The sequence below is a fragment of the Spermophilus citellus genome, assembly GCF_964194105.1.
Source record: "Spermophilus citellus genome assembly, chromosome: 12".
Taxonomy (NCBI): domain Eukaryota; kingdom Metazoa; phylum Chordata; class Mammalia; order Rodentia; family Sciuridae; genus Spermophilus; species Spermophilus citellus.
The window spans coordinates 508,441-534,555 of record NC_138198.1 but is presented as its reverse complement, the minus strand read 5'-3'; the positions used below and the strand labels follow the sequence as shown (position 1 = coordinate 534,555).

Genomic DNA, 26,115 nt, shown 5'->3' with positions numbered 1-26,115 from the left:
AAAAGACAGCAGTTTATGAATCAGGAAGAGGGCTCTCATTAGTCATTGATCTTGGACTTCCCGGTCTCCAAAACTGTGAGAAATAAATTTCTGTTATTTATAAGCTTCCCAGTCTCTGGTAGTTTTGTAAAGCAGCCTGAACAGACTACATCACCCCCGGGTTATTTTGCTGCAGCCAGACTGCGGCAATCCACCTCTGGACAGTCTTCTGTTCTGGAGGCCCGACTGGACACGTGTACTGATCATTTTCATTCTGGGTTGGGAAGCCTCTGGGCACCACATTTCTTCACCTTACTTCCTCTTTTTGGAGGAGTGGGGGGTACTGGGGATTGAACTCAAGGGCACTCAACCACTGAAACACATCACTAGTCCTGTGTGTGTGTGTGTGTATTTTATTTAGATACAGGGTCTCACTGGGTTGCTTTAGTGCCTCACCGATGCTGAGGCTGGTTTGAACTCATGATCCTTCTGCCTCAGCCTCCCGAGCCACTGGGATTACAGGCATGCACCACGGCACTCAGCTACCTTACCTCCTCTTGTCTACATCACTGCACAGACAAGATTTCAGAGCTTCAGGGATCTAGCCCTCTCTTTACCTTGCCACGTTACCTGGGATGAAACTGTGGTCCTGATGCAGAAAGATGGACCTATCCCTGTGTGCCAGCTCAGGGCAGTGGAGTGTAGAGATTAAATGAGCGTTCCTGAGTTTCCTGTGTAGGTTCAGATCCTGATTCTAGCTGAGCAAATCTGGTGAGTTAATTGACCTCTGTCCCTTAGAAGCAATGAGAACTAATGCTTCCGATTACCTGGGATCTTTGTGGACCTTGGCAAGAATGTCCTTGTAAAATGTTTGCTGGAACATCATACCCGCTCATAAACAGGGCTTCCATGCTGTTCTGCAGCTCCGGCTTGATGCTTGACCTGTATGTGCCTTCCCCCATCTGTCCTCTTCTTAATAAAGATTTGCCTCAGTTTCCATTAATGCTTGCTCTAGCTAAAGGCTTGAAGATGCTACTCAAGGTACCATCAACCAGCTGTGCTGATGGGCACTGCACATTTTCCAGCACATTTTGTCATGTTTAGCTTTTTGTTTTCCTGATTCTTGAAATGGGGATGTAAGACTCTACTCTCTGCAAAGAGCAACTGTGGGGTTCACACAAAAGAACAGAGACATGAAAGCACATTTAAGAGTATTTCCAGAGGTTAGTGAAGGCAGGCCTGGCAATGGTGACCAAGATCAGAGGCTCTGTCATCCTCAGTCAGGACCTGAATTAGACTCTGAATTATGGATAAACTACATTTTACGTATCTGTTTACATGTTGAGGACTCTTCAGATGCTTCCACACTTTAACTTTTTTTTCATGCATGTGGTTACCCTGAGGATGACATTTAACACCCTAAATTTATAACCCATTAATTTGAATTTATACTAATTTAATTTTAATAACATATACTCTGCTCCTTTATAATTCTGTCTGTATCCTTTTCAGTTATCAGTATCTCCAAATCACATGTTTACTCTGTGTCCAAAAACAGGAACTAATAATTGTTTTAAAAAGTGTAGAAAACAAAATGTAAAGTTATAAATCCACGTTACAATAATACTTGTAGTCAAATTAAAGTGTTAGTCTTTTAAATCATATAGAGAACAATCTGGAGTTATAACTATTGCTAAAATAATACTAGTGTCTATAATTATGAAGTATTTACTTTTACTGAGATTTTTTTTCATGTTTCGGAACTACTGTCTATTATCCTTTATTTTATACTACAGAGCTCCCCTAAGTAATTCTTTTTAAAAAATATTTATTTTTTTAGTTGTACTTGGACACAATACCTTTATTTGATTTACTTATTTTTATGTGGTGCTGAGGATCCAACCCAGGGCCTCGCGTGTGCTAGGCGAGCGCTTTGCCGCTGAGCCACAACCCAGCCCTCCCCTAAGTAATTCTTGAGGGGAAGATCAAATAGTAATAAATTCCCTCAGTTTTTGTTTACCTGGAAATGTCTTAATTGCTTTCTTATTTTTGAAAGACCATTTTTTTATGGATATAGGATTCTTAATTGATAGTTTTTTTTGTAAAATTAGTATTTTGAGAATATTTTCTGATTAGAAATCTAATTACTGAGAATCCATTGTATGTAACAATTTGTTTCTCTTTTGCTGCTTTCAAGATTTTCTTTCTCCTTTATTTTCAACAGATTGATTATAATTTGTTTTGGGGTAGATATCTCTGAATTTATCCTACTTGGAGTTTACTGATCTTCTTGGACATGTATAATCATATCTTTCATTAAACTTGGGAAGTTCTCGTTATTTCTTCAAATACATTCTCTCTCCATTTTTATTTTTGCTCTTTCCCGGACTCACACTGTGTATGACGATCTACTTAATGCTGTGCCACAGGTCCCATAGGCTCTGTTCACTTTTCTTCAATATTTTTTATTTCTGTTCTTTCGACCTAATAATTTTAATCGTCCTGTCTTCAATTTTCCTTCTACCTGCTCAAATCTGTTTTGAATTACTCCAGTGAATTTTTTTTTGGTCAGTTATTGTTCTTTGCACAGCTAGAGTTTCTCATAAGTTTTTTAATTGATGTTTTTAGTTTGTTCATATATAATTTTCTTCATTTCCTCCATGTCTTCCTTTAGTCCTTTGAACATCTCTATGACAGTTATTTTAAAGTCTTGTGTAGAAGATCTTCTATCTGGTCTTTCTCAGGGAAAGTTTTCCTTTGAATGAACCATATTTTCCTGTTCCTTGTATGTCATGTGATTTTGTTGTAGGTGGTGGTGGTGTTGTTTCTAATAGTGTGATATCTATGGAATTCAGATTCTCCTCTGCCCTGAGGCTTTGCTTCTTCTGTTTTGTTTCCTTCTTTTGGTTACTGTGATTGTCATCAGCTGTCTCTGTGCTAAGGATCGACCTGAGGTGTAAAGCTGAGGTCTTTTTAGGTTTTTTCTGAGTCTATGCCTCCCTCTGATCCTGTGTGATCACTTTCTACTTTGCCCCTTATGTGAAGTTGTTCTGAATGTTCTACTTTTTAAAATGTCTGGCTTCTATAAGAGGAAAGAGAAAACAATTCAGGAAGGAAAAAAGTGCTGTCCTTTTAAATCTCAAGGAAGTAAATTCTGTCACAGGTGAGGGGCTTGCAAAAATGGGGGAGGGCACAAAAACAAATGTCGCCCACCTGTTTGTCTGCATCTTTGTGATTAGAAGCAGCCATCAGCAATCAGAGCTGCTACTACATCCTTCATAGTTATAGGATAGAGGCTTTTTATCCTATGCTGGTTCCCCTAAACTGTGTATAGGTTTCTCTAGGGACGTGTGCACAGCTGCCTGCCAGAGGCTGGGAGTGGGAGATGGGTGGCCACTACTATGCTAGGAGATGAAATTAGTCAATAATTTGTCATACCATTCAAGCCTTCCCCTAGATGTTGCAAGCTTTCAATAAACTCTAGATATCCAAGATAATTAATCAGAAAGATTTTGCCAGTGCAATTATCGTCTATGTGGATAGACAGATGCCTGGTGCTTCCTACTCAGTAATCAGAATTCTCTTGGGAACACAGCAAATCTGGCACACATGGAGGTCCAAAGCCACTTCTGAGAAAAGCTATGACATAGCTTCCAGACATTCTGCTATGTACCTTTCTGCACCTTTAACCCACAGCCCACTGTGAATCAAGTTGACACTCATCTACACATGCTGAACTGGACCAAGACACATATGGTGAACAAGGAGGACACATGGATGGAGTAGCTAATTGGGAGCTGGGATTCTGAGTGACTTTGAACTGTGTCCTTCACTTTCTCGTTTGTAAAATGGAACCACTGGAGTCATGGACTCATTGGAGAACCCGAATAAACTATGTTCATGTTCCCCAGGTGATATAGCTACCTGGAACCAGGAAGGCAACCTGACGGTGGAAGTTAAGTTGGTACAACAAAAATATCGTTTCCCTCCATATCTGTGGGCTGGATACTCATGGATTCAACTGTGAATCAAAATATTTTTAACAAATTGCATCCATACTGAACATGTACAGACTTTTTTCTTGTCATTGTTCCCTAAGCAATACAGTATAATACCTATTTACATAACATTTGCATCATATTAGATATTATGAGTAATCTACAGATTGTTTAAAGTATATGAGAGGATGTACATAGGTGATGGGCAAATTCGACACCATTTTATTTAAGGCACTTGAACATCCTGGGATTTGGATGCCTTCAAGGGATCCTAGAATCAGAACCCTACAGATGCTGGAGGTTGGCTCTACAGAATAGGCTGGGTCTCAGTTGCCCATTAGTGTGTTTCTTTCCTGGAGAGAGAGTAACCCTCTCTCTTGCTTAAACCATTGCTATTTTGGGCCATTCTAGTGGTGGCTTATGTATATTGTTCATTGTTTACCCCCCAACCCAGGCCCCAGTGGAATGTAGCAACTTGCTAATTCCGTTCACTGCTGTATCTCATTGTCTGGAAGAATGCTCACGCAATATTTTTTAAACAACTTTATTGAGATGTAATTCACAGACCATATGATTCACTCATTTAACAGGTATGCTTTCAGTGTATTCACAGAGTTGTTCATCCATCACCACCATAAATTTTAGAGAAATTTCCCCCCAAAATCACCATGTTTCTTAGCCATCACCTCCCTCCCCTGACATTGGCACCCTAGTCCTGGGAGGACACTCATTGAATTTCTTTCTCATCTATTTGTCTATTCTGACATTTCATGTAAATGGAATTATGTAGTATGTGGTCCTTTGGTGACTGGCTTCTTTCCCTTAGCATAATGTTTTGGAACCTGTCCATGTTGTAGCATAAATCCGTACTTTGTATGACTCGATTTTGTTGGACTCCTCATGATTTGGACATTTGGGTTGTTTCTACTTTTGGGCTATTATGAAGAATGCTGTTGTGAACATTCTCACATAGACATTCCATTTCAATTCTTTCGGACTAGGTGGAATTGCTGGGTCACAGGTTCGCTCTGTGCTCAACTCCTAGAGGAACCACCTGGCTTTCCCCCACAGCACTGCATCATGTTCCTTCCCCCAGCATTGTATCAGCGTTCTCATTTCTCATTTCTCTACATCCTCACCAACACGCACTATCATCTGTCTAAATAATATTTTTGATCAATGAGCAAATGGGCAGAAGGAAAGAGAAGAATGGAAAAGGACTGCTATGGAGAGAGAGAATTGAGTGAAACCTACGAGAAAGGAAGACAAGTAGGGGCTGGGCTGGGGACAGGGAGGGCTGGAGCAAAGTAGTTCATGGAAGACCACAGAGCGTGCTCCGGGTGATTTCATTCCCTTCAGTTTGTTGGGGCTTGTTCTGTGACTGAGGACATGATCCCTCCTGGTGAATATCCTATGTCTATTTGAAAGGAATGTGAACTCTGCTCTTGTTGGGTACTAATGTAGATATCCCAGGTATTGCACATACATATATTTAGATCCCTAAAGAACAATGCCCAGCTATTTTAAAAGAGAATACTGGAGTTTTTATTTAATAGCTTATATTCTGGTGCAAGAAAAAGTGATCTGGTGTTGGGCGTGTTCATACCTGACTTCAGTTTTAAACTATAAAGAAATAGACAATAACCTGGATGTTAATAGTGGGTGTTCTGTAACGACTTCTGCTTTCTGAGTGATCTTGTTTTACTCCTGTGTCTTGAGCTTTATTCAAAGAGTTTGAATCACATGAGTAATATCTTTTAAGGTAGGCCAGCTATTTTTTAAAAATCTCAATTGTCACATTATTTTAAGGAACTTCAGGAGAGAACATGTCTATTATCCTCACCTAGACAGTTACTATTTCTTTTGCTCTTCCTTCATTCCTGACATTCTCACTTTTCTTTGCATGTCATTTCACTTCCGTCTGAAATGTTTTTGTCAGCATTTCTTTTAAAATATCAGGTATGCTGATGACAGAATTTGAGTTTTCTTTCACCTAAGAATATGATAATTTTGACTTCCTTTCTGAAAGATATGTTAACTGATCACTGATTTCTATGTTGACAGTCCATTTCTTCTGGCATTTATGAAACATTCCAGTGACTTCTAATCTCTCTGATTTTCAGTGAGAAGTATGTCATCATTTGGATCATCGTTGCTCTGTATTTGATGCATAATTTTTCTGTTTTCTTTCCCTTTTGTTTCCATTAGATTGTGATGTATTTGAGCATATTTTTTTGGGGGGGGCATTAGATTTTCTTTTGATCTGAAACTTTATGAGTTTTGCCAGTGTTGGGAAGTTGGGAAGCTTTCTGCCATTCCTTCTTTCTTTCTTTTTTTTTTTTTTTTAAGAGAGAGTGAGAGAGGAGAGAGAGAGGGAGAGAGAATTTTTAATATTTATTTTTTAGTTCTCGGCGGACACAACATCTTTGTTTGTATGTGGTGCTGAGGATCGAACCTGGGCCGCACGCATGCCAGGCGAGCGCACTACCGCTTGAGCCACATCCCCAGCCCCTTTCTTTTTCTTATAATGCTGTATACATTTTATTTTTTATATAATTAATTCATTGTAATTTGGTATATGTGATAGCAGAATGCATTTTGATTCACTGTACACAATTGAAGCACAACTTTTCATTTTTCTGGTTGAATACACTGTAGCGTCACACCATATGTGCAGTCATACATATACCTAAGGTAACGGTGTCCATCTCATTCCACCATCTTTCCTGACCCCACACCCCCCTCCCCCTCCCTCCCTCCCCTTCTCCCCACCAAAGCTCCTCCATTTTTCCCATGTCCCCCCCATTATGGATCAGCATCCACTTATAAGAGACAAAATTTGGCCTTTGGTTTTTTGGGATTGGCTTACTTCACTTAGCATGATATTTTCCAACTCCATCCATTTATCTAAAAATGCCATGATTTTATTCTCTTTTAATGATGAGTAATATTCAATTGTGTATATATACCACAGTTTATTTAGCTATTCATCTACTGAAGGGCATCTAGGTTGCTTCCATAGTTTAGTATTATGAATTGAGCTGCTATAAACATTGATGTGGCTGTGTCCCTGTAGGAAGCTGATTTTAAGTCCTTTGGGTATAGACTGAGGAGTGGGATAACTGGGTCAAACAGTGGTTCCATTCCCAGTTTTATAAGGAATCTCCATACTGCTTTCCCAGATTGGTTGTACCACTTTGCAGTCCCACCAGCAGTGTATGAGCGTGTCTTTTACCCCACATCTCCCCAACATTTATTGCTGTCTCTATTCTTGATAACTACCATCTGACTGGTTATGAAATAAAATCTTAGAATAGTTTTGATTTGCATTTCTCTAATTACTAAAGATGTTGAACATTTTTTTCATATATTTGATGATCAAATGTATATCTTCTTCTGAGAAATGTCTGTTCAGCTCCTTATCCCACTTATTGATGGGGTTGTTTGTTTTTTTGGTGTTAAGTTTTTTGAGTTCTTTGTATATCCTGGAGATTAGTGCTCCATCTGAGGTGCATGTGTGTAGGGCATGGCTGCCTGCTTCCTGGTCTTGGGGCCGCACGTGTGGCTGGGACGGCTCCTGGTGATCAGCCAGGAAGCGGTGCTGTGGGTGGTGACGGAAAAGGAGGACCACCTCCAGGATAGGTCCAGGACTCTCCGGCCCTCGTGGACAGCTCTGCCTTCCCTTACAGACTATGGGATGGGTATACACGTGGACTCGCTCCACCCCTCTGACCTTTATCTTGATTGGCTCCTGTGCAGTATGTAAGTTGTGTGTATTTCCTCAATAAACAAGACCTACTTCTTCCCCTCATTATAATTATATGTTATCATTATCATGAATATTATATGTTGGCACTTTTCATGTCCTCTTTGAGGAAACTACGTACATCAACTTAATCATAATGATTTCTTAAGTTTTCTTTTAGTTGTTTTATTGTCAGAAAAGGAGACAGAAGCAAGGTACAGAGGCAGAATGGCCCCTTGTCTAAGCTTCCCGGCTTCATTTATATCAAAAGTTTACATTAGGTCACTGGGCAACATTATACATTATTGTCCATTGTGTTGTTAGACAGGTGCTGAGTCAGCAAGATTATGCAGCTTATTTCTCCGTTGCATACTAAGTTGTGATGTGCAATATCAGGAGCTTTGTGTAGCTTTCAAGAAAGTTCATTGTTTAAAGTTACTGTCATGTGGGCAGGTTCAGGAGGAGCAGGAACTTGGAGAAACATTGTGGTGGTCTAACAAGAGAGTGCCTTTATTCCCAGGAGCTGAGTGTCTGAGATCAAGGCGGAAGCTGGTAAGACTCTGGCACAGAGCCTCCTCATGGAAGGCGTTACCACAGCAGCTAGGCATCCTGCACCTTTGCACAGGAACTTTTCCAGGCACCGAGTGTGTATTAGTTATCTTACTAGGTTCCTGGGAGAAACTGCAGAATATTGCAGCTGTGAAAACAAAATGCCTATTATTCCCTGAGAGTTTGCTCACCAAGGAGACACTATTTACATTTCCATAGCCAAAACCCTTACATTTTATACTTCACATTTAAGTTTATAATGTATATGAACTTTAGAATTGATTGACAGGGAAAAAAACACTAACTTATTAAGCTGCTTTTTGCCACTTGTGGTATTGTCATTTATTTTATTCACACATATATTTTAAAGTTCTCATTATTACTGCTGATTAAATGGTCAGTGTTTTTGTTTTGTTTTTATTTGTTCTTTGCATGTCAGTAGAGCGTATTTTGACATAGGATACATACATGAAGTATAACTTACTCTAATTAGGACCCCATTCTTTTTTTTTTTTTCTTTGCAGTGCTGAGGTTTGAACCAAGTCAAGCACTCTACCCACTGATTTATAACCCCAGCCTCCTGAGGATCCCATTCTAGTAGTTATACATGATGTGGAGTTTCCCTTGTCATGTATTCATATATGAAAATCCTACAGTACCATCTCCCCACCTATAATCATTTCCCTTCTGACTCCAACATCTCCTGTGGTACTTCTTTTCACGTGTGTCTGTGTGCCATAGTTTGGCTCTTCAATGTCTCCCGGAGGCCCGTGTATTAAAGACCTGATCCCCAGCTTGATGCTTTTGGGAGATGGTGGTAGGACCTGATGGGAGGTCTTCAGGTCATTGGGTGCCCTTGAAGGGATAGTGGGACCCTGGGTCCCTTCCTCTCCCTTCCCCTTCCTCTCTCTCCTCTCTCTCCCCTCTCTCTCTTTGGTATTGGGGATTGAACCTAGAGGCACTTTACCACTGAATCACATACCCATCCTTTTTATTTTGAGAAAGGGTCTAACTAAGTTGCTGAGTGTCTTGCTAAGGTGTAGAGGCTGGCCTTGAACTTTCCATCTTCCTGCCACAGCCTCCCAAGTTCCTAGAGTGGTGCCTGTGTGTCCCGGCTCCCCAGTCTCTTGTCTGCTCTCTTTCCTCTCTTGGTTGCCACAAGATGAGCAGTCTGGCCCCATCAGTGCTCCCTGGCATGGTGTGCTACCTCACCCACAGGCCCCAAAGCCACAAGGTCAACTGACAGGGGCTGAAACCTACCAAACTCTGAGCTGAGATTAATCTCTTCTCTTCAGGACTTGATTATCTCAGTTTTATCCACCTTTATTTTCAGAGTGTGTTTTATTTCCTGGGTTTAGAAGTTGGCAGTTATTTTCATTAAGCCTTTCAAAGGTGTCATTTGATTATTTTTTCACTTGTCTAATTTGTGTTGTAAAGTGTTATTTTTTCTTTTGAAAGTAAAATCCACCCCTTAAGCAGTCTTAGTAAGGTCAACGGAGGTGTAAACTCTAACTGTGTTTTATGTTCCAGTTTTACTGTCTGTGGTGGCCGTGAGGATGCACCTCTCATCTCCAACCCCCAGTGACATTCCGACCTTGACCACTGTGTCTCTGCCAAGGTCATGGCTCCCACAGGCTGCTTCCAGCTGGTGGCTGAGCTCAGCAGAGATGATAAGGCTTGACTGTTCCTGAGAGCTGGGGACCTCGCTGGCAGGCCTCCCCAGCAGCCTTGGAACCACACTGCAGTGTCAGGTCCTTCCACACAATCTCTCTTCCTTCCCTCTCTCGTCTCAGGACAGAGAAGTCTGAAAGGATTTCTAGGCAGTTTATCCTCTCTAGATGTGTTAATGAACACAATATTCCGAGAAGCATGATTTCAAGTTTGATAGAGGTTTGCATGTTTTGTATGTGTGTGTGGTATGTACATATTTGCATATGGGGTGTGTGTGCATGGGGATGTGTGTCTATGCATGTGTATATTATGGTGTGTTTGTGTGTGGTCATGTTCATGCATACACATATATATTGTGTACATAGGTGTGTTGCATATATTTGTATACACTGTATGTGTGTGTGTGTGTGTGTGTGTGTGTGTGTGTGTGTGTACAACTATTTTTCTATGTTGAGAGGGTCTGGAATACACGACATATTAGAAGCCCATAGGCCATGCATGTTTTCAGTCCCCACAAAGGAAACAGGGAGGGGTCCCTGTGGCATGCCTGATTCCAGGTCTGGGACTGATACATCTCCTGCCAGAACGACAAGATGAACTTGGTACATCTCCTGCCAGAAACTAGTTAAGTGCTCAAATGGCACTGGAGCTTTTGAAAAGGACACGGGAGTGGACCCGAAGTGCCAGAGGAGAGCTTGTGTTCACCCTCAATTCATAGTTTGAAGCCCTGTCACCCCATGTGACAGTATTGGGAAGTGGGGTCTAGGGAGGGAATCAGGGTTACATGAGGCCATCAAGGTGAGAACCTCGTGATGGAATTAACCTCTTTACAGAACAAGAAAGACACCAGGATGCTTATTCACTCTTGTTCCCTCTCCCTCCCACACATCAAAGAAGCCATCTGTGCACTGAGCAATATGGGCAGCCATCTCCAAGCCGAGAGGCGGGGCTTCAGAAGGAGACCTCCTGGGCCAGCACCCTTGACCTTGCACTCAGACTCTAGGACTGTGGGGAATGAATTTCTATTGTTTAAGCTGCCCAGAAGCAGATACTTAAACATCAATATAAGGAGAGCAACTATGAACAGAGCAGGGACGAAGAGCATGAGAAAAAGATTAACATTGAACAGGGACGAGAGGTGGGAGGGAAAGGGAGAGAGAAGGGAAATTGCATGGAAATGAAGGGAGACCTTCATTGCTATACAAAATTACATACAAGAGGAAGTGAGGGGAAAGGGAAAAAACAAGGGGCAGAAATGAATTACAGTAGATGGGGTAGAGAGAGAAGATGGGAGGGGAGGGGATGGGGGATAGTAGAGGATAGGAAAGGCAGCAGAATACAACAGTCACTTGTATGGCAGTGTGTAAAAAAGTAGATGTGTAACCTATGTGATTCTGCAATCTGTATACGGGGTAAAAATGGGAGTTCATAACCCACTTGAATCAATTGTATGAAATATGATATGTCAAGAGCTTTGTAATGTTTTGAACAACCAATAGAAAAAATAAACATCAATCACAGGAATAAAATGAATAGGAGCCTATATTCACATACTGATATAAATTAATGAATAATAAGTGAAAGAAAAGAAAAAACTTCCTTCTAGAGCATGCGAATTAATAAATGTAGAAGAAATGACAGTGTGAGAGACCTATTTCCCAAGTATCATTGTTAGCTCTTTGTTGCTGTAACTAAAATACCTGATGAGAACAGCTTAGAGGAGGAAAATTGACCTGGCTCATGATTGCAGAGGTTCAGTCTCTGGGCAACTGACACCATGGCTCTGAGCCTGAATGAAGTGGATCCTCACGGCAGAAGGGCAGGACTCAGGAGGGCTGTTCACCTCATGACAGCGAGGAAGTGGTGGGGGAGAGAGAGAGGGAGAGAGAGGAGGAGGAGGGATTGAGAGATTGGGGCACACCCCAGTGATGGTTGAATCCACTGATTAGATTGCAGCTCTCCTAATCTAATCGTTTCACCTCTGAACATCCCTGCACGGGTTCTCACATGAACTTGTTAGGGTCGCCTCATGTACAAACCATAATAGTCAACAGTGACACAATTCAAGGAAGCATGAGCCGTGGATGAAAGAGAGGATGTCTCAGCAGTCTCAGAATCTCTCTAACCCCACACCCCAAACTAATATCAGAAGCAGGGCAGATTGGTATGATATGCCCCGGACACCAGGTTAGGGTGTGGACAGAACATGGGGTTATGGTATTCTTCCCCCAAAGTGCGTCATGTGAATCTCATCATGTGGAAAAGTCAAACAAACTCAGAAAACATTTTGTTTATATTCTCCAAATGTCCAAGGTCATACAAGGCGACTGAAGATCATCTTCAGATTAAAAGGTGAATTATCTAAGTGCAATTCGTGATAGCTAGTCAGAACCTGAATCAAAGAGGGGAGGATCTTAGGTGGGACACCACTGGGACATTGTTGACATTTAGATACAGACCACGGTTTGGCAAGCAGTGTTGTATCAGCTGCTTTCCAGATATTCACCGTGGAGAGGTCTTGGTTCTCAGATATTTAAGGGCTGATAGCACATGGTGTCTGCAACTTGTTTTCCAATTATTCAGGAAAAAAGCACATATTACAAGTATGTATTGCATATGAACATTGTTCTGAAAAAATGTACATATTATGTATGGAGAGAGAGACAGAGAGAGAGAGAGAGAGAGAGAGAGAGAGAGAGAGAGAGAGAGAGAGAGAGAAAATAGGGCAAAATATAAGAGCTCCTTGTACTATTTATATATTTGTCTGCAAGTCTGAAGTTATATATTAAAAAATCAAAGTTTACAAAAGAGAAATATCTCAACAAAATAGGAAAAAAGTATAATACTTCCTGCTTAAGATATACACTAGTTTATTATGTCCAACATACCCTCACACACTGAAAGTTCATAACTCAAAGCCTCATGCAACGATTATCACAGTGCTAAAACCAAAATACCCTTCCCGGACCCATCCCATCCTGTGGTCCAGGGAAGGAGTCCCTTCTTTTCCACAGGGCAGGTCATCCAAGGTGGTACCCATCCAGGCTGCACTCTGCACATTTAACTGCCACTCAGGACAGATCTGTCCCTGGAATCTTGGGGCAAGAACCTTCCAGCCTGGGAGCAGCAGTTGGCCTGACCCTCACAGGTTTTTGGGACTGTTGAGAACTAGGAACTAGACTGTCCGACCTCCTTCCTCTGCCAAGATCCTTTAGTCTCCCTGGAAGGGCAAGGCCTTGGACTGCTGCCATGAGCAAGGAGAGACCACCTGTGTTCTGCAGGTCGGTTGATTACCAGCCCCTGCAGAGTACATCAGGAAGGTGTGTGTCCTCGGTTCTTTCCCTACCAACTTACCATTGATGGCCCAGGGATGATTTAAAGATACATAATGAACAACCTCATACTTATACCTGGGTTTCAGAGTTTCTGTTTTCAAATGAATATATCTTTTTATTAAATACATTCCTATTTTCTTTTAAAAGTTGTAATAGACGATGGTGTTTTGAAATACGGGCAGCAAGTGTTGAAACTACATGATGAGATTAACGAATTAGGAACTTAGGTTTATAATCTCAAAACATTCTTCAGTCTGCTTTTCTGAATTATCAATTCTAAGGTTTCGACTGAGGCTTAAAACGTGTGTGTGTCTGTGTGTGTGCCCAAATACATATATAAACACAGTTTCCACACGTTTTCTAACATGTCTGGGCCGAGAGCTCTCCTTGGAGGTAGTGCCTGGATTGGTTACTAGGTCATGTGACCTTGATAGCCTGTGATATTTTCCCTGCTATGTTGCTTCCTTGCACATATTTTAGTTTATGTTTGTCTTATTTTTTGTCATGTTGAAAGCCTTTTGACTCCATTTATTTCTCTCATTATTTACGTATAGGAAAGCCCACACTAGAAGGTGTTTTGTTTTCCTAAAAGCCCTGCATGTCATGTATCACATGAAATATATTTGAGAAACAGCCTTAGTTCCAAAAACTTCCACCATAATAACACGTAACATAAAACCATCCTAACTGAACCCAATAAAGTCTCTGCAGATCAGGTTCAAAGAAACACATTTTCTAAATATATTCAGTTCAGTTGCATGAGAATCTGTCATATTTCCTCTTGTGAGACAGATAGAAGATACTGCAAGTTTTTGTTTTAGCATGAAAATATTTTAAATCGCAGTGTTGATTTTTATGCAGTCATATCTTTTTGAATATGCTTAAAAATTTGCGTATGTTCTGAATGACAGATTTTGACCAGGAAAAGTTACTTTTCTACAAGTATTTCTACCTTCAAAATATGACATGGCCCGTGGAGAAGTGTAGAGTAGGGTTCTTGCATTCTACCTGTGTTTGATCATGAACTCTGATAGTTTCACTCCTGCCATAGGCTGTCATCATCTGGCATTTTAATTTAAGATTATTATTATTTATTAACAGTAGTTTAGACTTATAGACATAAGTTATGGTTATATTGCCACTATTCTTGGGTCCCCTATAGGCATTCCTTTCTTGAATTCAATTTTTGTTTTGTACTAGAGAGCAACCTGTAGAAATCCTTTCTGAAAGGTCTCCATATACTAAAGTTTCTTTTTCTTCATACGTCAAAAAAGTGTGCTCAGTTTGTTGTCACCCCTGAATTCTTACTTTCCAGCTTCTGGTCTCACTAGGGAGGGATGAAGGTAACCATCCCAGTAAGTAGATGATCCTTCTAGGAATGGGGCCTAATGTGGTTCCATGAATAACTGATGTGCATTGTGCGTAGTGCTTATTACTAAACTATTTCTATCTGGGCATAGTGTTGGTTTTCAATGTTTACATTGATATCTGATGTAACCTCTAAGAATGAAAAGATTTGAACAGTGACATTTCTGGCTCAATTAACTCTTGAAAACACTGATAGTTTCTCCCCACTCTGAGATCTGAATCTAGGAAGTAGTCTCTTTCAACCTAATGAGTCTTAAATCTCGCCAGCTTCTTCATGGTTTCTAAGAGTGTTTTGCCAATCCAATCTAGATGTGTATAAGAGTGTTCTGCCAATACAAACATCTCCTTTCTATTGGCAGTAGCTTATTTTTTTAAGGCTCCTTAGATAGTTTCATGTTCAGATTTTCTATAGTATATCTTTTCTCTATCCTTCCTTGGTGTGTCTAATTTTGTCCGTATTTGCATTTTATTTCTATCTTTTACTTTCTGTATTGTAGCACTGAAGATGAAACAAATGCTCAGGGCTTGACCTCAGTAGTAACCAAAGAAGTGGCATCTTTAAGAAATGTCAGCTTGATTACAAGAAGAAAGGTGAGTACTCGTCCATCATGGCCCAGGAAAGCTGACAGAATGGAAATGAGAAGAACTGATATTAACAATGAAGTTGCTGAATTGTGCCAGTTTCTCTGGCTCTCAGCCAACTAAAAGTCTTTCCCTAAGAAGTCAGCCCTACTTTGGGGGAGGTAGGGACAACTATCATGGTGGTGGTAAGTACGACAATGAGATTGTTTGTATGAGTCTCTAACATCATTTCCAAACTTCATGAACAATTATATATTTTAACAAGAATAATTTTCTATTTACTATTCAAAACAATAATAGTCTAGAGTATCTCCTAATGTTTGCATGAATTAGATTTTGATGTTAATATAAAATTGGAAGTGAAAACCTATTTTTATGATCTTGTAGAAAATGCTAGGGGAGATGGAACCATTTGATAAACTGGATTCGTCGGCTTTACTTCAGTTGGAGTCGGCTCTGGACCTAGAGAGATCATGCAGACAGGAGCTCCCAGAGGGGCCTCAGGGGGCATTTCACTGGTAAGGCCAAGTGGTGCCTTGGAAACACAATGATTTTCTGATCATGGTAATGCATGACCGTGGTTCCAGCTAGTTGAGAGAATTCTCTTGAGGACACAAGTCTGAGACCAGCCTGGACAACAGAGTGTGTCTCTGTTTCAACAAACCAGAAACAAACAAACAGAAAACAATTTGTAAGCTAGCCACAAAGGTAGCTTAGGGAGGGATGAGGGTCACACCCCAGTAAGTAGATGACCCTCCTGGGAACGGGGCCTAATGTGGTTCTCAAAGCACAAAGCCCCCTCTTCAAGGTCACACATTCAATCTACCTATGACCTAACATTTGGTGTTCCTGAAAATTAGATTTTTGTCTTCAAGATGACAAGTCGTAATAATTTGAAAGTGTTTAATTCAATGCTTTTAACGTGTCTTCTTTTGCAATATGTTAACTTCTGTGATTCTGATATCTCCACCAAATGGTATTGATAATACTGAATAATACAAAAACAGAGGCACCTAAGAGTCAAGCCTCTATTGTTTTTTCCTTCTTACTTGAAAAGGTCTCTGAATCAGAAGCACCCCAAATCCTCTTGTGTGTGTACAAATGTATTTTGAAATGCAAATGGAATGAAGTCAGGAAAATCCTGTGACCTCTTTTTCAGAGCCTTTTAAATTCCGAAGAGTCTAATGGTGTAACATGTTTTCAATTTCAGCTTATAATTCACATTGCACATCTTCAAGTGTGTCTTTTTTAAAAAGGTGCCTCTTCCCACTCCGTTTGCTGGATGGTGGCGAATTTCCTTTTCTTCTTACAACAACAGTAGGGCCAGTTAAATTCTACCAGTGTGAGTGCGAATAAAATAGTTGTGCCAGTAGTCAATAAACATGGCTAATGGATATATCAGAAGACGGGAGATGGTGTGACGTGGGAGGATAAAAGGGAAAACATAAAATTCACAGCAGAGTAAAAATACAAATATAACATTAATTTTGTAGATAGATGTGCTCTCAAAGTCATGGAGTGAGAGAAAAAGAAATATGACTCCAAGGGCCAGGTTTTGTGTCTAAAGCCTTATTCACTTAACTGTGTTAGACAGTAACACTGGGTCAACTTCAGTGCAGAATGTTGAATTACTCAAGACCAGGAGCTTACGTGTTCCAATGATCCATTATAAGACTGTACACTTCATTTAATGTGAAGTGGGAAAGACATTTCTCAGTATGTGTTGGTACAGTATGGATAGCTACCAGATGGCATCTGTGTGGCCTTTCAAGATAAAAACATGCCCGTTCATCTTATGCTCAGGGCACGTCTGTTCACACAAAGCAGATCTGTGAGTCAAATGGAATATGACGCATAGATTGAGTTATTGGCCCATGGTTTGGGTTCCCTGTGAAACAAAACCCAAGGTAATTTTATCCAATCTCCTTTATTTGGAATGTCATTTTAGATATGAAATTCAACTTAGCTGAGGATTCTAAACACAAAAGCCCTACTGTCCTGTTTTGTGGGATCCAATTATAGCTTAATCACAGGCACTGGGCACCTAATGATGTCTTCTGTTCTTTTTGCCTCTTTTAGTAAAAGGAAAGCTAAAGTGAAGAAATACCAGTCTGACTTGTGGTTAGAAATCGAACGTCTGAAAAAGGGTGAGGAACTCAGATCTCAAGGCGGGGTGCATGGGATGGGTTGTTGTGTAGACAGGGTGCTATGGCATTCCATTTCCATGGGCATCTTTTGGGCAGGTGTGAGAATAGCCCTCACTAACTGGCTTATGTGTGTGTGTCCTTATTTAAGGAGACATTTTATTTGCTTTTAAATAATCCAGAGAGCTTTTTATGATAGCAAAAGCAAGATATTTTGCTTTGAGTGGAACTACCCTTATTTAATACCATGAAATATTTTGTAGAAACACATTTTTTTTTGCCATTGATAAAGTTCTCTACCATGAAATATTTTGTAGAAACACATTTTTTTTTTTTTGCCATTGATAAAGTTCTCAAATTTATCCCAGTCCTATCACTTCCCGGTTTTGGAATGCTGCCACATGTCACAGCACAAGACAAAACCATCGTAGAGATATGGGAGGTTTGCTCGTGTCCAAACTGGGGCTGTTTCTTAATAATGAATTAGCTGGTAGAACTTCTTATACACATGTGTGACCTTCAACTTGCATTCCATGCTTTGATGGCACACACTGGACTAGATGAGAGGGGGTGGCCCTCCCTTGGCGGGTGCATATTGTGGAGGACAGGGGAAGACTCCTAAAGAACTCGGGAAACCCTGGAAAGCAGCGTCTGTCCCTTTAATATCTGTGAGTTGACTCTTGCATGGAAGTTAGAAGAAACACTTAAAGAGCACTCTAGTTACCCCTGAAAAGATGAAAACCAACACAGGCTCCAATTTAAGAGTGGTCTAGAGAGTGCTGAATGCAGGACAGGGTCCATGAGTAGCACTGAGGACGCTCTGCCCCCCTGGGAGAGTGCCCCCACAACACAGCCTTGGCTGGAGCCTTGCCATCTGGAGATCAGCAGTGAATGGGCCGCTCTGAGTCCAAAACATCGGCCTGCGGCTCGACGTGTTTTAAAAGGAACCCGACAGAGGAAGACTATCTGTGACCATGGTGTTTTGCGAAGTTCACCTTTAGACCTCATGTTTTTTCTTCTTATCATGATTTTCTCTTTGAATACCACAGTGCATTCGCACACTTCTGCAGTGTCCGGTGACACCCTGCTTTATTTAATCAGTAAACGATGATGTTAGTGATTCACGTCTGAGTATTCATCTCCTGGCATTATCAATGGTGTCAAGAGGGGGTGGCCTTAGAGAACTTAAATGTGTGCCTTTCAATTCTGTAATATTTAAATCAAATTATAGTCATAAGGTAAATTTGAATACCATGCATATAAAGTTAGATGATCAAGGATGACATTAAAAGAAATTCCTCTGATCTTTTTCCTGCCTAAGTAAATAGTACTTTGATGTTATACAAGTTTTAAGTATAATTAACTATATTTGTTTTATGACTGTGTGTTCTTATCATGAATAACTCTGTGAAGAAGTGTCATAGCTGTAATCCCAGTAGCTCAGGAGGCTGAGGCAGGAGGATTGTAAGTTGAAAGCCAGCCTCAGCAATTTAGCAAGGCACTAAGCAACTCAGTGAGACTCTGCCTCTAAATAAAATACAAAAAAGGGCTGGGGTTGTGGCTCAGTGGTTTAGTGCCTCTGGGTTCAATCCCTAGTACAAAAAAAAAAAGTGTGTCACACTAGAATTTCACACAAAGTAGTTTGACATTTGTAACTGTCTTGGGGAACAACCGGTATAGAAAAGGTGTACAGGCGGGGGTGATGCTCCATGGTTGAGGGTGTGAGGCAGGTGTGACCCTGGGTTGCATCCCCAGCACGAGAAAAGTAAACAAAACAAAGGAGGAAAGAAAAGAAAAAAGCCACATGTCATACTTCTGAAATCCCTTTGAGTCTCCAAAACTGTTTTAAGTCCTACTTAGTTATCCTACAATTGGAAAAAACAGTGATTCGACACGTAGGAGTTAAACAAATCATGAAAACTGATGTAATTTATTTATGCATTTTCAGTGCAGTTTACCATGAACTTGGTAAAAGTGATTGCTTTATTTGACATGCAATCAAATGATTTTAATGTAAATAATATATGTCAATATATAGAAACATTTGGGTTTAAATATGTATACGCGACCAATGAGCTTATCTTTGAAAAATGTAGTCTGAGAACAACTTTAAACTAGAATTAAGACTGGAATAAGTCATGGACATGGTTCAGTTTACATTTTCAAGCTTCAAAAACATGTGTGGTTGCCTTCCAGGTGGGGTGCAGCGGGACTCAGGCCCGTCTTCCTGGGCGCTTTTCAATACGACTTGCAATGCAGTGGCTCAGAAAGAGGTGAGTATGTGCTAAGCCTTCTGAGTGTGCTCTACCGCCACTTGTGGAATGATTCTGTTGTTCTCAAAATAGCAGTTTCCCTCTGGCAAATGACTGTTTCCATGTCATTCCATGTTAGAGGCATGAGGACCTGACAAACATACATGAAGGAATCAGGTGTGGGTGTAAATCAGGGCTGAAAGATTATATGATGCTAAAGCATCTGTATTAGAATTTAAATAATGAACAAGATATTGACATCATGAGACAAACCACACAGACCAGAAAGTGCATAAAAGTCCATAACAGTCACATAAACACAGGAAATATGACTGACCACCTTGGAATTGGACCCCTCCAGGTGACAGCCCACCCCTCTGTGCTGACGGGAACCCTGCCTTCATGCTTTGTGCAGTGGCTCCCCCTCTTCTCCTTCTATTTCACAGCCTGTGTATGGACCATATGATTTAGTTCTAGATATATGGCATATGTTCTTTTGTATCATCAAAGTTCAGTTTTGTGAGTTTCATGCTTTTTGTGATGTGTAGCAACCACGTGTTTGTACTGCGATATAAAATTCCTTTCTGTGGATATTTTATAACCATTTCATCCATTCTGTTGTTGATGAGTCTTTGGATTCATAATTCAGGAAAATGAACTCAACCAGTTGTTTTAATAGAGATCTCCTAAAACAGAGACTTGGTTAAAAATAGTGGAGAGCTAAAAAGGTAAAATGAGAAAAGCCAGGTAACAGGGGGCACAATTCTCTTCCCTCCAGTATGGGTAGGGCCTGTGATGACAGAAATGAATCTCAATAAACTAGTAACTAAACCGACTGACAGTGAAAAAAATACTGAAGTGGAAAGAAAATGAAAGATTGTATCAGAATAGATACAAATAAAATGTAAGATGTTCTGTTTGTGAAGAAAACCTGTAAGCCACAATCGAGTAGAAAGAATGCTTTGCTATTGACTAAACCTTATCTGACAAAGACTGATATAGACATGTAAATATCAAATGAAATTTAAAGCAAAAAATTGTTACTGGAGGTAAGGAAATGCACTCAGCTGTGATAAAAGGTTACTTTTACTTAGAATTCATACTAATTTTAAATATATATGAACTGACTAATATGACAAAATATATGAGAATTGACTGAACTACAACAAAACTAGACAAATGCATAAATGATAAAGGAAGATCTAAAGACACATTTCTCAACAAGTGACAAAAACTATTTGAATGGAATGATTAAGAAGACTGACCGAGAGGAAAAATATAGACAGAACATATAACACAGGCTGAATACATTTTCTTTCTAAAACTGCAAAAGTATTCTTTAAAATGAGTCTGGATCACAAACTAAGTCTGCACAAATGTCAGGGGATTGGTTTCACGGAAAATATGTTCTCTAACTATGGTTAGAGAGCTGAAGTAGAAACAAATATTTTATACCATATGTTAAGTTCTTTATATGTAAATTAAGAAATACATTTTAAGTAAACCATCAAAAATCTTATATCTACATAAAGAATACATGTTTTAAGTAAGCTGTCAGCCCATGGTGAAATTCTAATGGAAATTAGATAACAGTCTGAACTGAATAATAACAAAAATACTACATATTGAATATAGCTAAATCAGTATTTAGAAAAAATATAGCTTTATCTACATAAAAGAGAAAATAAGAAAGCCTGAAAAGTTATGAATTAGACATATATCTTGAGAAGTTGCAAAAACAATAGCAATTTATTTTTATTTTTTTAAGAGAGAGTGAGAGAGGAGAGAGAGAGAGAGAATTTTTTTTTAATATTTATTTTTTAGTTCTCGGCGGACACAACATTTTTGTTGGTATGTGGTGCTGAGGATTGAACCCGGGCCGCACGCATGCCAGGCGAGCACGCTACCGCTACCGCTTGAGCCACATCCCCAGCCCCAACAATAGCAATTTAAATCTCAAAGTGTGGAAGGCAGAAAGGAGTAACGTAAAAGCTGCAATTGATGATGCAGAAAAAGTAAGACAAAATAGAATAAAACAGTGAATTTAATACTTTTGACTTTAATAGGTGTATGAAGACATGAATTGGTGTGAACATACTTTATATACAGAGTTATGAAAAATTGTGTTCTATATGTGTAATAAGAATCGTGATGCATTCCGCTGTCATGTATTTAAAAAAATAAAAGCAATTAAAAAATACTTTTGACTTTTAAAAAAATAAATAAAATGATAAAAATATACTGCAAGATCATTTAAAGAAAAGGATAGAAAGTAAAGGCACATAAAGCCAGTATCAAGAATGATAAAAGGAAACATCATAGCTGGAGCAGATAGTTAAAGATAATAACAAAGTATATACTGAATTCAGGCTATTTTGAAATATGACAGTATCTCATACCAAGATACGTGAAACAGTTTGGGGACAAGCTATTAGAAAATAGGGCCCAACAAATTCAATTCATGAGAGCAATATCTAAAACATGAATATTTCTATAACCATTGGAGAAATTATGACTGTTGTGAAGTATCTTCTCACAGATTTAATCCCAGACCCACGCAGTTTCTTTCAAACATACAAGAAGGAATGAGTCCAATCTTAGACAAAATGTTCCAGAAAACAGGAAATGAGGGAACACTCCCTGGGATGGTTAGTATCTTATGTGTTAACTTGACTGGGCCACAGGATGCTAGTGTATCTGAATGAGGTAAACATTTGAATAGGTAAAATTAAAAAAAAAGGTGGGGGGGATGATCCTGGATAGTACAAAAGGTTGACCCTTCTGTGGATGACAGGGGATTCTTGCCTGTCTGCCTGACTCTGTGCATCTATCTCTTCCTGTCTTTGGACTTGAAACAATGGCTCTTCTTGGTCTGGAGCCAGTTGGCTTTCAGTCTGGAAATCATCTCTCCTGAGTCTTCAGCTTGCTGACTGCAGATGTTGGAATTTCTCAGCCTCCATAACTGTGTGAGCCAATTCCTTGTAGTAAATCTCTTTACACACACACACACACACACACACACACACACACACACACACTCACATTCCAATAGGTTCTGTTTCTTTGGAAAATCCAAACTAAGATTTTGGTACTAAAAAGTGGGGTGCTACTGTAACAAATAACTAAAAGTGTCTAACTGGCTTTGGAACTGAGTAACAGGGAGAGAGTCTGGAAGAATTTTGAGGTGCATGTTAGAATAAGCCAAAAATGCCTACTGGGAATATTGGTAGAATATGGACATTAGTGGTGATTCTGGTTGAGGGCTCAGAAAGAAAAGGAGAGCTGGAGAGAAAGCATACCTGATAATTCTTAGGGAACACACAACCATGGACAGAATGCTGGTAGAAATATGGATGCCAAGTACCATTCTGTGAGGCTCAGACAGAGCCTCACCAGAAGGGTCAGGTGACTGGGAACTGGAGGAAAGAGGATTCTTATATGACGCCAAGAAATAGGCTGAACTGAATTCTAGTGTTTTGTGGGAGGTAGAACTTGGGTCTCTTTTTTACATGTAAAGTTGTGATGAGAAGGCAGTCATCTGAAAGCCAAAATGAGAGCCATTACCAGAACTCGAACATGCTGGCACCCTGAACTTGAACTATCTGCCTCTAAAAACTGTGAGAATATAAAATTTCCATTGTTTAAGACACATTTTTTTTGGCATTTTATTAGTGAGGCTCTGTCTTAAAATAAAAAATTTTTAAAAACAGAATTTAAAAAACGGCTGGGGTTGTAGCTTGTGGTAGAGTGCTTGCTTAGCACGTGTGAGGCCTTGGGTTCAGTTCCCAAAACCATACATAAAAGTAATAATACAATAATAGAGCCTGCTCAGTTTGGTTTTATCCCATAACACAAAGTTTGGCACTAAAACATGAATCAGCATAACTTAACAGATTAAAAATCATGTTTAAAAAAAATTTTAGTTGTAGATGGAAACAATACCTTTATTGTACGTATTTATTTTTATGTGGTGCTGAGGCTCGAACCCAGTGTCTCCATGTGCTAGACGAGTGCTGTACCTCTGAGTCACAATCCCAGCCCCAAAATAAAAATTATATTTTTAATAAAAGTCTAAAAAATGTCAGATACAACTCAATAACATTTTGCAACATAAAAAAAAGAAAAATTCCTCATTCCATGTTAGAAAAGAATTGCCTTAATTTGATTCAAAAGATAAACAATGAAATCTACCATTCTCCTTTTAATATTTATGAACAAAATAAAGAAGCCTGCTCAGATTTTCAATCCAAATATGATAAGGATGATGTCTGTCCCGTTAGGTTGTTGTGGTGAATTGCCGTAGGTGTTCGGGAGGCTGAAATCTTAATGTAAAGGTGCCAGCATGGCTGGGTTCTGGTGAGGGCCCTCTTCCTGGTTTGAATATGGCAGCCTTCACAACTGCTTGCTCACATGGTTGGCTTGTGAAAGGGAAAGCAAGGTCTCATGTCTCTCCTTCAGGGGCACAAATCCCAACAGGAAGTCTCTCGTCTCATGACCTACTTACTTCCTAAAGGCCTCATCTCGAAATATCATCACATTGAGAATTTAAGGTTTAACATATGAATTTGGGGGTGACGAAAGGCCTTTTCAGTAACTTATTAGACATAATAAGAATTTAACAAAGTGATTGGATACTGAGTCGATATACAGAAATGTAATACGTTTCTATATGCCAACAAGAAACATTGAATAATTACCTTTTATAACAGACACCATTTAAAATAACATTAAAAAATCTAGTGTTTATAAATCTAATGATAGCTAGAAGACCTTTGGGAGAAAGATTATAAAATCTTAAAAAAGAGGCATTAAAAAAGTTCTGAATTAAAAGACAGTAACATATTCCTAGTTTGAAAGACTCGCTGTTATAGAGATATTAATTTTGCCTTTATATATATATATATATATATATATATATATATATGATAATTTAATCAAGGTAGGAGATTCAATATACTATCTCAAGATTTAATATAATTATTATAAAAATCCTAGTTTTCCCCTTGGAAATTATATGGGAATGTTAAAATCCAAAAAGTAAAAATGCTTTTGAAGAACAATTGACTGAGCTTGCTTTATAAACTTGTCAATACCTATGATACAACTATAGTAAATTTAAAAAAGACGATGCTATTGGCAAAAATTACAAATTATAAACCAATGGGATAGAACAGAGTCCTGAGAAAAATATTTCTTTATGGATACTTATTTATAAAGCCAGTAATATTCATTATAAAGCTAGTATTGCAAAGCAGTGAGAAAAATACCAGCAGAAAAATTAAAAGACAAGCCTCATTGTAGAGAAAAGTATTCACAACACACACAATCAACAAAGAGCTCCCATTCAGAATACATGAAGAGCCCCAAAAGAAAAAAAGAAAAGAAAAGAAAAAACACCAGCCTAGTGGGAGAGTGTCCAGGATTTAACAGACCCTAAATAAAAGAAGAAATCCAAACAGCCTTAAACACATGAAACATTCTAAGCCTCACAAGATACCACCACACAGTAACCAAAATGTATCCAATAAAAGCGCTCGCCTGGCATGCGTGCGGCCCGGGTTCGATCCTCAGCACCACATACCAAAACAAGGATGTTGTGTCCGCCGAGAACTAGAAAATAAATATTGAAAATCTCTCTCTCTCTCTCTCTCTCCTCTCTCTTTAAAAAAAAAAAAAAAAAAGAATGCAAAAGACAAGCAAGGGTGAGACCCAGTAGCAATGGGAACCCTCCTGTACTGTACTGTCGTCCATTCCTAGAAATGCATATGATAAGAGCACACCCATATGTCAGGACAAGAACATTCAGAGCAGCTAAAACAGGAAAGAACCCAAATGTTCATCAAACTGCAATGAATAAAGAAAGTTGGGTGCATCTGTATAATGCCATATCCTTTAATGATACCCCCCCCCCCCCGCAAATTAATACAGCTCACAGCAACACGGACAAATCTCATAAGCATAATTTTGAGTTAAAAAAGCCAGGCTCAAAAGAGAACATACCATGAGCAAAACTAATGATTCATGTGAGAACATTCTAAACAAACTCAGGAGGTGATCACTGCCCACAAGGTCATCTTGGGGAGGAGGAGGCTGTGATGGACAGGGAGCACCTGCAGGCTCTGAGGTACTGGCACTGTTCTGCATTTTGACCTAGGTGTACTATTGTGGGTTTTGCCTAACAATAACTAATCGGCATCATGTGTACGACTTACGACCTTTCCTGTATATTTGCTACATTTCACATTAACGAATTGATGAGAGAGAGAGAGAGAGAGATGGGGGGGAGAGAGAGAGAGAGAGAGAGAGAGAGAGAGAGAGGAGAGAGAGAAGAGAGAGAAGAGAGAGAGAAGAGAGAGAGAAGAGAGAGAGAGACGGGGAGAGAGAGAGAAAGAGAGAGAGAAGAGAGAGAGACAGGGAGAGAGAGAGAGAGAAGAGAGAGAGACAGGGAGAGAGAGAAGAGAGAAAAGAGAGAGAAGAGAGAGAGAAGAGAGA

At 39.6% G+C, this 26,115-nt stretch overlaps 1 protein-coding gene across 7 annotated transcripts in view; it reads left to right on the top strand.

Annotated features, from left to right (window-relative positions):
* Window positions 1-26,115, top strand: part of LOC308631672 (serine/threonine-protein kinase MRCK alpha-like) — a 99,229-nt gene that overhangs the window by 27,421 nt on the left and 45,693 nt on the right. For 2 of the 7 annotated variants that reach the window (XM_081263042.1, XM_081263040.1), the window contains 5 exons: window positions 12,957-13,262; window positions 15,143-15,236; window positions 15,615-15,745; window positions 17,307-17,374; window positions 19,568-19,644. In XM_081263042.1, coding sequence (XP_081119168.1) covers window positions 13,192-13,262; window positions 15,143-15,236; window positions 15,615-15,745; window positions 17,307-17,374; window positions 19,568-19,644 — 441 coding nt within the window. In that variant the 5' untranslated portion in view covers window positions 12,957-13,191. Of the gene's footprint in view, window positions 1-9,150; window positions 10,018-12,931; window positions 13,263-15,142; window positions 15,237-15,614; window positions 15,746-17,306; window positions 17,375-19,567; window positions 19,645-26,115 lie in introns of those variants that run through there. The other 5 variants (XM_081263039.1, XM_081263045.1, XM_081263043.1 and 2 more) reach the window with 4 other exon arrangements.